The 18,320-nt window shown below is 38.1% G+C and overlaps 1 protein-coding gene across 5 annotated transcripts; it reads left to right on the plus strand.

The window, feature by feature from the left end:
- The first annotated feature begins 1,227 nt into the window (after positions 1-1,227).
- LOC140943062 (uncharacterized) lies at positions 1,228-17,772 on the plus strand. Of its 5 annotated transcripts, none has more exons than XM_073392125.1 (11): positions 1,230-1,751; positions 4,977-5,039; positions 5,438-5,567; positions 7,672-7,726; positions 8,154-8,201; positions 9,476-9,656; positions 10,759-11,027; positions 11,978-12,013; positions 12,881-12,943; positions 14,021-14,149; positions 14,759-17,772. In XM_073392125.1, the coding sequence occupies exons 1-11, from the start codon at positions 1,709-1,711 to the stop codon at positions 15,518-15,520; spliced, it is 1,779 nt and encodes a 592-aa protein (XP_073248226.1). In that variant the 5' UTR covers positions 1,230-1,708; the 3' UTR covers positions 15,521-17,772. The 5 variants fall into 5 exon arrangements, with proteins under 5 accessions (XP_073248234.1, XP_073248226.1, XP_073248218.1 ...); XM_073392117.1 differs by having other exon boundaries at positions 1,232-1,751; positions 10,756-11,027; XM_073392141.1 differs by lacking the exon at positions 1,230-1,751 and adding an exon at positions 2,198-2,452 and having other exon boundaries at positions 10,756-11,027.
- The last annotated feature ends 548 nt before the right edge of the window (positions 17,773-18,320 follow it).

Genomic DNA, 18,320 nt, shown 5'->3' on the forward strand with positions numbered 1-18,320 from the left:
GGAAATGATTAACAAACAATGAGTCGCAGGTTTACTCTTCTTCAGAGACCTCTTTGTGCCGTGGGGAGACTGAAGAGAAAGAAAAAGAAAGCGTGCGGGGCTCGATGGAAAGGGAAGAGAGAAGAGAGGCTTTTTCCTGCCTTTTCCCTCTTCCCATCGTCCCCCGCGCACCTTCCCAGCGGTAGCCTCTATGCGGAGGAGAGAGGTAGAAGTCATTCCCGATTTCCCATTCCAGTGGGTTTGATTGACTAACTCTCCTTTCAGGACACGAAACTGCCAGATGTCAAGACCAGGATATGAGGGAATTTCTTTCCTGAAACTCTCGCTCTCAGACAGTTCCTATTCCTAATCCTCCTTTTCGTCACGATGAGTTTTTACAACTGCTGAGCGTGCAGTATAATTGTCGGAACTTGTTAGTGCAAAAGCCGATTAAGGGTATTATAACGTCCATGAGAAAACTGTCGGATTGGAGAGTGTCCATTTTAGTTCACAACGACTGTTTTCCTTAACACGCCCAGCCTTATTGTCGCGATAGTGGTTAAAAGGTGGTGATAGTGTTATAGTGAAAATAAGTAGAGCTTTTCTTCTGGTCATTGTAATCAACCTTTGTCTCTGATACTGGCCCTACCTTAACTCCAAACATGTCCCTAACGCCTTTAGTCCCGGCCACGACCCCACGGCCACAAATTTGGCGCCCGCGTGCCCTTGCGAACGAGACATCGTATGATTCTTGAACAGCAGATATGTGAAATATTTGAACTACTCAATCTTCAGTTTCCTTTTCAAAGCCTACGTCTTTGTTACGTATTAACACCCCGAGAAGTTTTTTTGCCTTCTTTACTGAGAGGCTATTTGTTCGTGTTGGGTGTGTCCATGAGAGGTATTAGAAGAGCGTGATTATGTCATCCTCCCCCCATCCTTGCAAGACACACATGAATGACGATTCATTGAGCAATACAGTTATCGCCATTTTAAGCTAAAAGAAATTCTATTCTCAGTTAAAGTTATGAATTTAGCAACCACGGAGGTCATAGGCAGTTTTCCTTTTCGAGTACATATCGATACAATCGATAAAATTATAATAATTTCCCGTATTTCTGTACCGTGCGGTAAACAAACAACGTGAAAGATACCTATTTCCGGTCGCTGTCGATTTGTCTTCTAAAACCGGAATAATATCTTCACACTCTCAAAATTTCTTAACATCTTTCGTTAATCTGGGAACAGCTTCGATTCCATAATCATCCCTATTAAAAATTTCAGAACCACGTCGAGAAATCAAGTCGAAAATTTTATTTCCCATTGTATTATCGCCTAAGGGGATTAACGGTTTTGCACACGGAATTATTTTTAACTCATCTCAAATTTGGAGTCTTAAACGTTATTGATTATTGATTGACTTGGGTGCTTGTGAAATATATTTTTTGGCACGTTTATTGTAGCAATTAAATGGTGCAATGGAGCGATTATTTATTTTCTTTGCGCTTCGCAAGCAGTGTTTGCATTTCCGCCACTTCGGAGACATGTCTTCGATTGTCTTCGATGTGAATGGCAATTGTTTTCTCATCCAATCAAAAATCTTTATTTCCTGAACTACCGAAGTCCCGGATAACAACAGGAAACGGCTTCTGAGTAAACCGATTGATATTGATCGCAATGGCCTAGATTTGATCCAATTTTATGCCAGTTTATACCTGTCTTAAAAAGTATGGCTGATATAGACGAATCGAAAGTTCCTTCTGTGCGTCAAGGTAAGATCTTGCTGTGAATATGGGCAGAAATACTCTTGAAAACGTTGTTTACTTCACATGACCAAGGGTAGCTTGATTTTAGCTTGTCAAAGGGCCATTTATTCCAGTAGATTTTTCTTTTGTTTTGTACAGAGTGGAGGAAAGAACACATTAAATAAAAAAATTCCTGTCGTATCTACTGTTCAAGTTTTTCCACTGGAAATGTCATAATATTATACACCTTGGACATCGAATCATTTGAATCGTCGGCAAATTTACCATATAAATCGAAGTGTAGAGGGCATCCAAGTTTAGACAGTTACATGCGTTGAGTTTACTGCTGTTCATATTAAAATCTTGGGCCACAAAACCGATATAAACTTTACCTGAGTGGCTCTTAGAAGCTTCAGGCGTATGTATCGCATTTTTGAAACAGTTATTTTTTATGGAAGAAGAGACGAGATCCCATTGTGTTCTCAAATGTCAGCTAGCGGCCGCCATCTTTGACTGATCACATCTTTCAAATAAAATTTCATCGCGTCGCTTTAATCTCTTTTGTTAAACAAATTGCGTTAAAGATCATTGCAGAACTCGGAGTTGTTGCTAAGCAAAGTAGATATTAAGTTAGGAATTTATTCTGTAGCGCTGTGAATTTGAGACAACTGGAATGGTACAATTTGCCCACATGCTGTCTGTAATCTTCTTGTGAAAACATCTTACAAGTGAGCATCATTTACTTTACTTACCCATTTGTTTAAAAGGCCTACCTAGCTGGAGTCTGTTTGTCGGTTAAGCGTGGTATCATACTTTTGCGGCAAAATGGAATCCGTAAATCGATATTTGAGCTGTTCTGTCACATAAACGAATAATCTTTACTTTCAAGTAAAATACTTCTTTGACGAATTTTGTCCTGATCCAGGTCGTGATCTTGTAAATCTCATTGTCTGCTCATTGTTAGACATAGTTCGTAAAATTATTATAGGTGAGATATTTTTTTTAAAAGAAAGACATTTTTTCCAACCTGAAATTACTCTGTACTAGGCGGGCTGTTGCTTGCATTAGCAGACTTAAAATTAAAGTTACTAGACAAAAATTCCAAATCAAACAGTTCAACTTTGTAAACAATCTAGTTTCATTAACTATCGAAAAGAAAAAAACAGAAAACATGTTCTGCCCTAGAATAAAATTTTGGAGCTTTTGACATTAAAAGTAAACTGAATATTTTCACACGTTCTTTTGTGTGAGGTAAGCCGGGACGAGATCTTTTGTTTGCTGATTATTTATATCTGCCAAGGTCAATTGAAAAACGTGAGAAAATTAGAATTGAGAATATTCTTTTTTCCAACATGTATGCTCCCTATGAGGTCCAGCTACAAAAGATAATTTGTACAGTGACGAGCCCTGTTTTAAAAACATTTTAAAAGCTGTTTTCAAAACATGATATGAAATTTCACTCCTGATCAATTTAGTACTTAATTCTGCTAATTTGTTTGCTACAATTTTACAGCTGATTTCGATGGATACGACTAAAATTGTTTAGTAATTTTTTTGGAAGATAATTTTCTCCTTTAGTTTCATGTTGTGGAAGTTTGCAATTTCCCCTAAATCTGGATCTTGAAAAAGAATAAAGCTGTCATAATAGAAGTTTTTTTTAAAAAAAGTAATGTGATTTGTTTTACTGTCTTATCTTGTTTTAACACTGTTGGGCTATATTATGTACAAAATATTTGTGATAGTGGGTAATTGTATAGCTGTAGTGCAACCAGGTTTTCACTATTTGTAAAGTAGAAGGGTGCCCAAGGTTGAGAAGGCAGAGAAAGATAGAAATTTGGTTTGAGAATGGTCCTTTTTCGAATTAAATATTGCTGATGAATATAGATATTAACGATACATTCACACAGGGTTTATAGCCGCAACATAAAGTAAAATATTCACAAATTTCAGCAAGTAAGTGTTTGAAATTTGAAAATACCCAATAGAAAGAGTGATAAACAGGTCTTCTTCTTGTTGGAATTTGTGAATATAATTATATTATTTCAGATGGAGGCCAAGCCAGTAAAAAATGCATCTTTACTTCTTTTATTCAGCGGTCATAGTGAATTTGAAACTAGACTATTGACTTTTTGTGGGGGCTTGAGGACATGTTCCGTGCTTAGAGTACGCTAATGGTAGTACCCAGGTTCCAGCTTTTAATGAAACCCACGGTGTACAAAGCTGAGCTGTGTACGTACAAACAAATTAAAGTAGTGTCCGATAGCCTGTAACTAGTGGATTTTGCGATAGGGCTAGTCAAAATATATTCTTTTCTTGACCTGCCGGATGGACAAGTGAAGTTTTTTTGGAGGAATTCGAATTACAGAAGTACTGCAAAACAAATTGCTGGTTTCAATTCCTAACAAATTCATTTGGATCAAAAGCTTTTTCAAGCTGATCTGGCAACATGAAATCATTGCAATTACATGTATTATTACAATGAATAAATAAAACTACAAGTAATTTATTCACCACTAGTGTTATTAATTATAAATAATAATAATAATAATAAATTGATTATCAATATCCTGCTCATCAAAATAATTTTTCAAAAATATTATTATTGGCAGGCTACATAAAGTAACAGCTACAAGCTGTAAAGCTGATTTTCTTGGCACCCTTACAGGGAGAGCTATGGGATTAACCTGTTAATCTATTTATTTTATTGTCTGCAAACTAAATTGGGCATCAGGGCCAGTGAAAGTTGAATTACCTGCATGTCTCTTTAATTTTATAAAGACCTTAAACATGACTCAAAATAAAAATAGTTCGACTTGGCACGTGACAGTCACACACAGGTAACCAAATTTGCTGCCATTTTAGTCCCCAAATTTTTTTCTCCTTGCTATATATGGTGACCAATGCAGCCATACCTTAAAGCTATGTGGGATTGTGTCTATTTGCATGTTGGCTGTCAAATTGTGAAAAACTTACACCCAATTATGGATGTACATCAGCTGTAGCTTAAAATCATGAAATTTCTAATTATTAAAATGATTTTAACTTGATGTGATTCTATTATCCTACGCGTAATAACCCTAAATTAGAAATGACAAAATTAGAAAACAAACTGGGTACATAAATATAAACTTGAATGTAAACCTTAAATTTCATTTGAAACTGATCACTGTGATTTTCAATGCCAGAAGATTGTAACATACACATAGGCTATGCCCGCTTTATTGTCCTGACAGAGTTATTTTTGTTTTTCAGTTTGTCAGGATTTCATGGTGCGTGAAGATGCGTCCCTTGCTCATCGCCTGCAAGAAGAAGAATGTAATTAATCTTTCTTATTAACTTTAACAATGTCAGTGGGCTGGGTATGATTGTGATTTTGACTAGAAAACAAGTATAGTGTTGAAATTTAGAGCTCTTAGCTATTTTCATCTGCTATTTGTCATTATAAATCAGCTTTTACATTGTAGCTTGGTATTATTGTATTGTACCTTACTCTCAACATGCTCTGGTTACAAAATATCCCCTCCCACGTCAGCTTTGCCTGGCAAAACTGTTCGTAGTGATAGCTATGAACCAGTCGCTGTACATACATATGTACCTAGCCCTTATTAAAGTGTCTGAGCATTCTAGGGCCTCTTGGCTCTAATTGGGGAAACACAGTGGAGTTTTAGGTAACTTTTCTTAATGTTTGTCAATGTGGTTGTTTTAATTTGTAGTTGGCAATCACTACATCAGAAACCGGAGTGAAAGAAAAACTGTTCGTGAGGATGTTAAAGCTGCAAAGATTACATATTTAGAAGAAGTAAAACATTCTCAAATCCTTCCCGAAGATATGGTACACAATATGTGAGTTGAACTAATATGTATCATTGGTGTATTTTTTAGACTAGCTGTGCATTGAACAGAGGCGTTAATAATGGATTCAAACAGTTTCATGCAAATTCTCTTGCCTTCAAAACAAACCGACTGATTTGAGGCATTTTTATGGTTTGTCATTTTTTTACAACCAATTGTATGCAGTCAAATTGTGTTATTATGTAAGAGTGACTGTTTTTTCAAAAATTATTACATGTATATTAAAAAATGGAAATTAATCAGGCAAGACACAAATAACTCTACAGTCAAATCCTGTTAATACGGACACTGAGGGGCCATAGAAAGTGTCTGTATAACGGGGTGTCCGAGGGTCAAATTTAGAGGAAATGTAAGGGCTTTCTTTTCCTAGGGAAAAAGCAAACTGTTCATAAAAATTTCGTCTCCATATTAAGTGTGTGTCCTTACATCGAGTTTGACTGTGTTTTCTTCAGTTCTAATGTATAACAAAGGAAGTCATCAATGCTTCCCTTGGTTGCATTGCTTGATTGGCACCTGACAGTTTCAAGCATAAAGTAAGAAAACTGTAGAATGGGGGTTTAACTATTGTTTTATTGACAGTATAACAGTGGAGATCTAGACTCATGAGCAAAAGCACAAAACCATAAAACCATAAAGTACTGCAGTGTAATAATCTATTTCCGGTGAATACAATGACTATAACTACTGCCGTCTGTCAATTGAGGCAAGGAACAATATCTGCTATCAGGATTCGGGAACAATTTTTTGAGGTCACTGTGACTTCATAGACTGAGGAAATTTGGCAATATGCTTAAACAGAGGTTCCGTTTTACACTTTAATTTATTGTGCAATTTCAAAGTTTAACTTGTTTGAATTAAAACCATTATGAGTTAAGGTGCTAGTCATGGATTAGTTATCTCACATCTGATTGGCTTTTTCCTCACCGACTGTGCAGTGACATTCCAGAAATATTTCTGGTGTTCTCTTGCTGTGAGCCTTTTACCTTAAAAATTTACGTGTGATAGTCAGGCAAAAGTAACTTTATCACAGGTCAACAATCAGTCTTTGCAATAAAATACTGTTTATTGGAAGAAATTTAAACTTCAGTTTAGAGCACAGAGTAAAATGAATTTCTCGACTTAGCTGATGAAAACGTGGCAAAAGAGAATAGTAATTACTGTGAGTAAGGGATATTTCACTTCTGAATATAACCAATCGACAATCATTTCTTGTGATTTCCTGCAAGTATTGAGGTCTGAGAAAGAAAGGTTATCTTGGTTTCAAGCTCTCTTCAGCAGATATTAAATAGTATTTGATATTTAGGTGTCAGCAATTAGTGATATTAGACTTCCTTGTATACACAAATGTCAATTATATATATATGATCTTGCATGAAAACGTGCACTAAATTATTAACATGTTACAGCAAGTCACAGTGGCTTAATTTGAAAATTTTTTCCTTGAGGAGAGTGAAAAAAGTTGTTATTTTTTTATAGCTTGGATCTGTTTTAATCTTACAGAAACTCTCTATTTTCAGCATGCCCTCATACTTGACATCACCATTGTGTTACAGGGCCATAAAATGTCAGTGTTTCTGAATTAAACATAAGATTTTTTAACTACTTTTCTGACTGATTTTACATACATTAAATCTTATTCAGTTAAAGAAGAAATAATCATATTCAGGTAGTGGATATTATTAAGAAGGGATCAAAATTTATACAACTTGTGAGCAGATTGATTTGCAGACAGTTTGCTATTAAAAGACAAGAATTATTAACTATGTAAAACATGTTTGACTTAATTATGCAATATCACTGAATTCCGGCAATATTATAAGAAAACTGAAATATCACGCACATGTTAAGCTTCATTGCTTGACCAGACGTGTATCATTGCTCAAAATGAAAGTGAAGTCTCTCGTTTGTTTCTGCAGGCCAAACCCAAACTGGTGAGAAACAGAATAATATTATGATTTTTCCTCCATCTTACTTAGAACTGGGCATATTTCAGAGGTGTTTTGTTTGTGTCTTGCAAAAGCAGTGACTTTAAAATTATAATTTAAGTTTGCATGACTGTGTATGTTAAATTATGTACACTGTATCTTTATCTCAGGGAAAGAACAGAACACTGGCTAGCCATAGATCTTCAACATAAACTGCAAAATGAGGTAAGGACTATGGAACATTCTATTTAATTAGGTTATTTAATTTCTTAAAACTCGGACATTCAGGTATGTGTCTGAGCAAGTATATTCTGAATGTAGAGTAATCAAGGGTGTTGTTCACCGGTAAGCGTGAAAGGATGAGCAATGATCTCCGTGACTAAAACAGTGGATGCAAACATAATTAGGCGACATTCAAGGAGGTGTGAGATTATTTCAGCATAAATTGAAGTGCACACGCTAAAATGAATGTACAACTGTATGTAAGGTGCAAAATGGATTCAGAAAAATATTAAATATCTTTGTGATTGTTTGGTTTTTGTTGTTTCAATCCATAATGCAAACTTTAAAGATCACAGTTCTAGGGCAGGTGTAGTTTATAAGCTAGACATCTCAATTCCATGAAAATTTAACAGTTTACTTGTCTCTACAGGAAATAGAGTGTGAGAGAAGAAGAAGGGACGCTGAAACTAGAGATGAGGTATGCCAAGTAGAACATATCATTTATTTGACTCTGTTGTCTGCTGTGGATGTAAACATGCATATAATATAAGCCAGCCCATAGCTACAATTATTAAATAATAAAACTCAGCATTGTTCCTTTATTGCAAGGGTATCGTCAGCCGCTTATCCATGTAGTCGAAACAAACTCTGAAATGGTAAAATTTGAAAAGTAGGCAGCTGTCTATTAACAGTATTGCTAGTAAGCATTTAGTATTGCTGTTAGATATATATAAAGCTGTACTTAAACATAAGGTCATTAGCTCTGCATATTAGTTTGTCTGTGAACCTATGGTTCTTTTTAGCTATTGTGGCACTGTTCGTAACTTGTGGAAAAGGAAGGAGTGCGTGGCAAAAATCCCAAGACACTTGTGATTGAAGTACTAGATTTCCCTTTCAAATTACCTCATGTTTGGTTTTTGAAACAAGGGAGAATTTGTTGTATGATCAAGTTACTTAAGGCCTTTTTCAGGCACCCCTTCAAATATTAGGTGACTTCCTGAGTAGAAATACATTGTACATGTACTGTAATCTTGGACAAAGTGGGGTGAAAATTTAGATCCCCCTCCACCTCCAAAATCGAGGATGGAAAAATGATGCATTTAGGCTTTTGCCCCCTTCATTCTTGATTTCAAGAGTATGGGGGGTTTGCTATGCCATTATTTTTATTCTGTCCAAGATTATAGGATTTAAGAAATATCCATACTTGGATTAGTACAAATTCATTGTAAATTTTTGTGGGGGAGAACTCTCACATTTAAAACCATAAGTGTTTCAGGAGAGGGCATGGAGCTGAACTGTGAGTTTTCAACAACATACCTGTGTATATTGCAGTTAATTTTTCTATTTTAGTTAATTTTTGTTTTTCCTTTGTTTCAAATTCATTACCATACATTACCATACTCCAAAACAATGGAAAAATAAAAATTAACTGAGATAAAAAAATAACTACAACATGTACATGTACGTGCCCTAGACCTTAAGTTATTCTTTTGTAGAGTACTCCATTCTTTGAAGGTTTGAAAAACTTCAGGCATTCTCTTACCCTCCAAAACTTTCAACTTCCCCCCCGCCCCCCCATCCCGCCCCATTCTATGCTCTTTTTTGTGCTGCCTACAATATCTGAACACCTGAAACGAGCTGCACAAGTTTTTGTGATCTCTTTATATTTATTCTGTGTAGAACTAGTTCCAAAAAGTGGGCGATTCAATTATAACCACAATGGTTTATTGTATTGTATTTGTTGTTATTTAGGCAATTGCAAGACAGATGCAAGAAAAGGAAGCCTTAAAACTGGAGCGTGCAAGGCAAAGGCGGTTGGAACGACAACGACAGGAAGAGCAAGAGAATACAATGCTTAATGATGCTATTTCACACTTAACAACAAATGGCGAAAACCATGTGAATCATTATGACCCTCCTGAAACACAAACAGGTAAGGCAAACACTTCAGTTTTGTACCTAATTGGGCCAGGGGGTTGGGGAAAAAGAAAAAAAAAGAGGTAAAAGTAGTAGCCTTCCCAACTCTTCTAGCTATGATTTGTACATGTGGTTTCAAGTTTGTGGTGGAACTATTCATACAGAAGTAGTGTATCTTTTGGAGTAGCAACAATAGTAATGCAGGGCTGCCATTAAGAGGCGAGGGCCAGGGATTCCCCAGGGCTACTATGGACATGGCCCCTGGCTACTATCAAATGAAAATAGAGGCAAAAGAAACCCTTAGCTGTTTGATTCCCTGCCTACTTGTTGTATTTACCCAGCAACTTGAAATCTTAGTGACAACCCTGGTAATACTTATTAAAAGTATTTGGTTTGTGATAATAGGGCCATTTATACAAGGAAAAATAAGACGCGTCTTACATTAGACGCGTCTTAAATAAGACGCGAACTGTACCATTTATACGAGCATGTCTTATCTAAGACGAGAACAGCTCGTATAAATGGTTCGCGTCTTATTTCTGTCCTTGACTTGTTTTCATGTAAATGTTGCCTGTAGCAACGGCAATTCAACGTGGCGCGCCAAAAATTAACGCATGCGTACTATGTGTTCGCGTCTTATTTAAGATGCGAAGGTCATTTATACGAAGTTTTTCTCGTCTTAGCTAAGACGCGTCTTATCTAAGAACAGCTGTTAAGGGCTGTTCTAAAATAAGACACATCTTAGCTAAGCCATCTTATTTTAGACGAAATGTGCCGTTTATACGGAAAGTTCGCGTCTTATTTAAGACACGTCCTATGTAAGACACATCTTATTTTTTATCTTATAAATGGCCCTATTGTTACCTTAGCTTTACAGTTTATCTCTTTCACTGCTGGAGTACTTGATGGAGTTTTGTAAGGTGACTCTAAACGTTTGAGTCTGTGGACGAAATTATATGATGTGACCATTCAAATGAAAGCTCTCTGCCTGTACTTTCATAGAGTGCTATTTGTTTTTCAAAATTTGGTCAAAATTTGCTTTTGGCTAAATTTGGCAGTGACAGGATTATGTAAAAAAATGTATTAGTAATAACCTCCATCTTCTGCTCTGTTAGCAGCAAGAAATAGTCCCCCTGTAAAAGAAGACATGCGACCTCATCCTAAACTGACGGGAAAAGGAAGCAACAGCAGTAGAGGCTCAGAGAATGGCTATTATCAGGGAGATGGAGCAGCTGTGGTACAACTTCCCCCACCAGCTGAAGGAGGGAGACTGGAATCTGACAGGATAATAATGGCCGATGGAACAGCAATTGATCTGTTTGATGAAAATGATGATGTGGAGGTGCGCGAGAAGGCACACAAAAGGTCACGAGAAAAGCAGGATGAGGTTTGTAATTGAACACGAAAAAATCTATAAATTACTTAAATTAATTATTACTGAGTGGCCATGCCAACTGAAAAAAGGGTAAGTGATGTTTTTCCCTCAAAATTCACACTGCTACAACTCCAAAAATTTTGCTTATGATTTTCCCAGCAGTTAATAGTCAAAAATCTACATACCAGTGACACCCATTTTTGGGCTCATCCTTGGTGTAAAAACCTGTGAAACTCACAAGTGACATAAAACAATGAACACAATGACGCCAGTGAGAAGTCAACACAATCAAGCCAAGGAAAATAATGGCTAGAAAGCAAAGAAAAACCTCACAGGTTTTTACACCGAGGATTACCCCATTTTTGAGTTAGTTTCCAGGGCTTGTTTAGTGATGTGAGACAAGTATTTTTCCTGTTACGCTAGTAATTTTTCTTGCTCGCTGGGCCCAATTGTGCAAAGGTTAAGGAAAATTATCTCTAAATTAAATCAGGTCTTGAAAAAAGTCCCGTCTGTTAGTCTGGGACAGGTGGATTTTCTTGCTGGGAAAGTAACTTTTAAAGCTCAGGCTCTAGGTATGTCGTCCTCTTACAAAATCATTTACTAAGACAAACAAGAAGTGGCCTGGGGCAAGCAAAATGTGAAAGTTGGAATTCAAGTTTTTTTCGAGCCCAGTAAATCATAAACTTAGAGGAGGATGTAACAGCCCCAGGCAAGGAGAATTTGAGTCTCATTCATGCCATGCACAGGGCTGTCACTAAGAGGCGGAGACCGGGGATTTCCCCCGGCTACTATGAACGAGGCCCCAAGCTACTTTCATAGGAAAATAGACGAAAAATAATTTTGGCCAAAAGAAATCCCTAGCTGTTTGATTCCCAGCCTACTTGTTGTATTTATGCATGTACTGTACTGTTATCAATTTTCTATTAAATTAAGTGTTTTAAAATAGTCATTTCTGTTATTAGGAATTTGCAAGAAAGTTGCAGGAAGAGGAAAAAAAGGTAATGTGTGCTAAGAGTGATCAAAATTCAATTTCTCTTTAAAGTGACACTGCACAATCAGGCTTAAGGGTCATGAGAAAAAAGGAAATAATCAGCAATACCATAGAAAATGTGTAGAGAACAGTGTACAGAGTTTGCATGCTAGTATTAGTGGTTACTTTGAAGTCTTAAGAGTAATCAGCATCAGTTTTCTCCTCTGATAGTACCTTTACATCATAAGAGAAAATGATTTATGAGAAATAATACAGTGATCATCCAAATGAAAATGCTTTTATCTTTTTAAAAACAAATTCTCCCAACCAATTCTTTAAAACTTAAAAAGCGAGAAGAAAAAAATGGGCTGAGTTAACTTTCGCAAAGACTTCCGGGTTTAAAAAGAAATTGGCCAATAGGTGACCGGCGCTTGCCCAGTTACGATCCCACAAACAATTGCGGGACGCTTTTCAGCTCCAGTTCCCTACTCGTCTCTGTATGGAGACGAGGCCGGAGTACTTGTATGTGGATTTTGGGACTTATAGGGTTAAGGGTTGACCAGATGTTTTGGGCGGTTTTCATCACCTAATCGCAGTGTTTTCTCTTTGAACCATTGATCTATAATGCTAGATAATAATTCTTGGTTTGCAACTACGTGACAACGCGGCCATGTTAAGGGTCAATACAATAGAACTTTTTCTCGAAGAATTTAGATGAAAATAGAATTTAGTTCCCAGAGGAGAGTATAATGTTTTTGTTCTTGCCCTCCAACATGGCCGCCGTGACGTCACGTGCAAACCAGCAATAATGTTGAAAGAACATTGCAAAGTGAAAATAATAAATTCTGCATATTTGTTCCAGAGATCTTCAATCTTCAATTTCTTTTTTCTTTAGATGTTAGAACAAGACCGGCAGGCCGCAAATGATAGGAGAGTGGCGTTAGAATATCAGGACAGGGTAAGAATAAACAGATTGCTTAAAGAAATCCAAACTTCTGTTAGTCCTAAAACGCCTTAACCCATTCGCTCGTAGGAAAAAACGCGTTTTGAAGCTAGGGGAGCCGTTTTCTAGCCTCTGTCCAACTATGAAGCGCTAAAACTTACCACAAAATCGTTTGCAGGTCGCACACATGGCAGCGTAAGCCGCTCCTCCGCTGGCTTCACTGTCCTGTTTTAGAGAACGAGTGGGAGAATGGGGAGAGAACGGGGAGTGATTCTCCTCCTTTTTTTGTTCTCAGACTCCTCACGGTCAGGGTCAGCCTATGGCTTCCTTCTGATCCAGATGCAGCATATTAGCTTGCGAAGTTCGGGCCTTCGCAGAAAGCAAAATTTGAAGAAAATTTTGGGTTTAAAAGTAACACAACAGTTTTGCCTTTTTTTTTTCGCTTTTCTTCCCTTCTTTTTTTCCTTTTGCTGGGCATTTTGTTGGCTTCATTTCGTTAGGAAAAGTTTCTTGGAAAGCTTTTAGGTGAAAGGAAACGTACGGGGTAGTGGAATGAGATTTTCATTGGAATTTTCGGGTCAGCGTTGTGTGGTTTTTTGACCGAATCGTACTCATTTTGGTATGGTTTGAAAGATCTCTTCATCTTGCACAAGTTAGCGGACAAAGTTGTCCTTGACCGTTAAAAATGATGACGTCACCAGCGGGAGAAGAAACGTGGATCCGCACGGGTGGTAACGGCCGGTTCAGGGGCAAAATGGGTTAAGTTAGATTTAGTGAAGATAACACTTGAAGGAAACCCCAAAATGCTTGACCATTCAGATAAATTAAAGCTAATAAACGGTACTTTCCTATATGAGGTATTTGTAACTGGAAAGTCAGTGGATGTAATAAATGTTGTGACTATTTCGATTAAAAGCTAATGAGTATTACATTCCTGTTGTGTTTCTTATTATGTTAAATGTGACCATCTAAGTGAAATCTCTTTAGCAGCGCTTTCATGCCACTCTTTGGAATTAAACGGTTTTTAAGGGAATGTTTGGCTGAGTCAACAATAAATTATACTTAACATAGTGCTAAATGTTATAATTACAGGAATTCGCAAGAGAGTTACAAAGAAGAGAGTACGTTCGATTACAGAAGCTCAAGAGAGAGAGACAGCTGAGAAGAGCTCAAACAGTTCCCGCTGAGAGTACTGCTGGCGGAAGCACAGGAGAACTTCAGGTGAGACGTGCTGCATTGAACAAGTGATGACATTTTGCAAGTAATGGTTTTCGTAAAGCTTTAAAGTTTTAGTCGTAGTTATACATAGCGTGAGAGAAGCAATGTCTGGCAGTATATCCATCGTTGTGTTTTGAGGTAAAAGAGTTCACGCTCGCTCACGCTCAAGTTTGTTTCCCGCGATGCTCCCTTCGTGCTTTCCGCCTTTTGCGCGGGAAATTCCATAACCTCTTTTTCTGATTAAAACTTCCAACTGTTTTCGTCAATAATCTACCCTGTCATCCTGTTTCCGGGGATTCTCAGTTAGCAATGTATCTTACGAGATCTCTGATCTTTGCACTCATAACTGGTCAACTCAAATTGCCATTCAGTGCCATCTCTACTTTTGTGATTTTAGCCTGTTCACACCCTCTATCTTCTCTTCAAAGTCCGTCGAGCGCGGGTAATAAAATATAAATCGCACGGGATTTATTGACCGCCGCGCTCGCTTCGCTCGCGAGCACGCCGATGTTTTTGAAAAGAACGAAAAAAGAAATAATAATAAAACAACGTCTGTTTACAGGCTATTGTCATTTTAAATCACCATTCCCGGTTTGATTGATTTTTTTATAGTCGCATCAGAGACTACCATCGTATGACGAGGCAGTCCAGAGAGAACCAATCCCTGATCTACTGCAAGACGACTCTCTTCATCAGAAACAACCCAGCCCTAGACGAGACATGAACACTCAACCGGATGGTTCATTTGAGCGGCGAGACAAGGCCACGAAGCGAATATCACAAGCAAGCTCCTATGGCTCTCAGTCGTCAACGAGTGCATCGCTTGAAAGAGAGTCACTGCGGCATCAACAAGATTACCGACTGTCAGAGTCCCCTAACCACTCGCCGCTGTCATCCCTGGATGGCTCGCTTGAAAGGACAGAAGGATATATTAGGCAGAATTCTCACAGATCATCAACCAGTTCATCGCATTCCGCCTGTAACATACGGCCTATCCAATCGCCAACTTCTCCAGATACGAGAGAAGCTGTGTGGGAAAGGCTTTATGAAGAAGGTGATGACATTCCACGACATTCAAGGCATCAAAGGATTGTGGAAAGACGTACAACGGTGGCCAGCTCTTCGCCTTCAAACCATTTAGTCACGGAGTTGCAAAATAGCGGTAGCTTAAGAAATGGAACTGATTGTAACATTGCTGAATTGATAGATCCGACATTTAACAGGAAAACACAGAATAATAATGAAGCAAGCCCTCCGTCGACTCTGGGAAATCCAGAATCAAAACCCAAGCCAGTTGCTCTGATACAACCTCAACGCAGACGGAACTCTGATAAGAAGAAGAAAGAGAAGGAGAAGGAATGTAAGCAGCAGTGAGAAAGGAAACTTTTAAAGGATTTTTAGCGTGACTCGTTCCCAGTCGTCTTTCACAACTAAACTCGTACCCAGATCTCATGTTGACGAAGCCGAAGAGATCTGGGTTCAAGATTATTTCACGACCTCTCCTTAGTGGCCCTCGGGGTGTGACATCACTCCCCCCCCCCCCCCACCCCCTTGCGCGCGCGTCACGCGAAGACGATTGGGTACGAGTCACTGTTCGCAATGTATTAATGGTTTTCCTGAGGGGATGCTAGCAGTGAAGGTTTCTAGCACTTTTTCTTAACGATTCTCGTCACAGAATGCTAGTGGTGAAGTTTATTAAAGAGGTGAAGATCATTTCTCCTTGTCAATCAAAACTTGCCCTCCAGGATTCCTGGCAACCGACAAATTGAATTCGTCGTCGTTTCCACGAAGTATGAATTGTGGTGTTATTACGCTTGAAACATTTCCAGCTTTTGTAAGACACTCTCCTGTAAAAAGAATAGGTAAAATTTGTTTCGTTATCATGACAGTGAAAACCTGAAGCTGCAGTTCTCTCTCAGGTTCAAAAAAGGAAGGAAAGAAAACGCTTATTACTAGTTGAAAATTGTGAAATGTCAAAGTTAACATTGTGGGTCAGAGTTGCGTGGTTCTGTACGGCGTCTTCCCAGGCCTTCTCGGTCAACACTTTTTGAGAAACTCGTTGGTACCACGTGACCTAAAACGCACAGGTTGCGTGAAGTCATCGTGTGAACTAAAACCCATTCCAATAATCAGAAGATCTTAGTGTTGTTTTGACTGACAAGGTCCACCTATTCTCACGTCTGGACTGCAACAAGGGGCCGCTGATGTCGCTAAATATATTAGAAAGTAATAATAATCCGAGAATGATTAGTAATAATGGAATGATGAATCGTGGCTGAAAGAAAAGAAAAGAATATATGAAAGATGTGAATTATTCTTTAAATTGAGCTTACAGAAGCCATTAATGATGTACGGTAGTTAATTTTCACAAGACACTCATTTAAGAGAACATGATGTCCAGTTTCTTTGTAAATCCTGTAATTAATTGAGTCGTAAGGGTACATTTCGTAGTTTTTAGTTTCGTAGCTTATGTTGACACTATACCGCGCCAGCACGAAAAACATACCGGATAGGGTTTCTGTTCGCGCATGAGAACGGTGATTTGGGCGCGATTTCTGTAACGGAGAGAAGCTGCAACGCGCCGATCTCCAAAGTGGAGCGCGTCACATATCGGATAGGTTCTGTGCTACACTTTGGTACCGTGTGAGCAGGTATTCAGAGTGAGGCTAAACGACTTGTTCCTGTTTCGGCCGTTGCTGGTCATAGGATAGTTTTTTTGTTTGTCGACACGTCGTTAAGGTATGCGGTATAGTTAAGACATGGCCTGATAGTGCTTTTCTAGGGTGAATCCTCTTTGATTTTAAACAAATAATTTTGCTTTTTTACTGACAAGCTACTAACGATCCAAATTTTTCATAGACATGATATCTGTAGCGTGATTGTCATTGGCCGTATTCACACAAGAGACGGATTATCCCTTAGATAGTTCGTGTTAGACAGATTAATACGTCTTAATTTGAAAATATAGAACGGTTTTAATTTTGAATGGACAATCCACCTGACTTTATCCATCTGTTTTTCCCGTCAATTTTGACGGATTTTGAAGGTGGATTATCCATCTGAGGCGGATAAATCGTCTCAAGTGTGAAAACGGCCGCATAGACGCATCGTCCGTCTGGACGGATAATGCGCCCTCTAGTATAAAAACGGCCATTGCCTTTACTGTGTTAGCATTTAAAATAGTAAATTAATCTACTTTCGTCGCCACCAGGATTTGACACAAGAAAGCTATTGCATTTTTTCGGCACTAACTGGCGCCAAGCCAAAACGTATCACAGATACAAAGTGGTACTTTATAATAATAATAATTATAGTAATAAGCTACTTCAGTGTTATTGACTGTTTTAAGTCAATTTAAGAGTTTTTTCGCAAAGAATCTTTAACAAAAACATGGATTTGCGAGAGTAGGAATAATGGATTGCTTATAGAGTAGAATTTAGTCAGAGTTGCGGTTTTTTTTGTTTTATTTAAGATGATAGGAAGCCTAAATAAGCCAAAAGGAAAAAAAACCTAGTCAGTGAAAAAGTAGTAGTAAAAGAAGTTGAGTTCTCTCAAGGGACAAAGAGTTGGTTTCTCTTCGCTTCACTCACTACTGTTTGCTGTTTTGCAATAAAAGAGGATATGAATGCTTGTCTTTACTTTTCTTCCTATAGAGTGGTTTTCGTTTGAGTGTCGTAAAACCAAAACCAAAGTAATTACTCTGGCCAATCACATAGGACACGGACAATACATTGAACCAATCAAACCTCGAAGTAATTACATGTGGCTGACGCAAAGCGCGGGAAAATGCATGCGAGCGCGTCACAATTGACTTTGGTTTTACTTCTGATTGGATGAAAAGGTGGCGCGAATCTTTTAAGCCAATCGCATCGTGTAGAAAGTGCAAAACCAATTACTTTTCGACACTCAAATGAAAACCGCTCTATTCTCACTCGAAAACACCAGTTACCATTATAAAAGCTCTTTTTAGGGTGAATTTGAGGGGAGCAGCGAGCAGCGAGACAATCGCCCCTCACTAATGTGCCCCGAGTTCAAGTTAGCTGTTGGTTCCCTACCTATCTTCCCTTGGTTCCTTTGAGAATTCTCGGGTTTGTCTTCTAGCGACCAAAATCAGCACTCCTCGTCCTAACAAATTTTTCATTTCCTTCCTCCTTTGTACCCACAACATTTTTTT

The sequence above is a fragment of the Porites lutea genome, chromosome 1, assembly GCF_958299795.1.
Source record: "Porites lutea chromosome 1, jaPorLute2.1, whole genome shotgun sequence".
Lineage (NCBI taxonomy): Eukaryota > Metazoa > Cnidaria > Anthozoa > Scleractinia > Poritidae > Porites > Porites lutea.

Excerpts from the sequence above, each read along its gene's own strand:
- LOC140943062 (XM_073392117.1), top strand. The coding sequence starts at position 1,709 with ATGGCTGATATAGACGAATCGAAAGTTCCTTCTGTGCGTCAAG. Across the intron at positions 1,752-4,976 it reads AGTTCCTTCTGTGCGTCAAG|TTTGTCAGGATTTCATGGTG; the intron begins GTAAGATCTTGC and ends TTTGTTTTTCAG. Across the intron at positions 9,657-10,755 it reads CCCTCCTGAAACACAAACAG|CAGCAAGAAATAGTCCCCCT; the intron begins GTAAGGCAAACA and ends CTGCTCTGTTAG.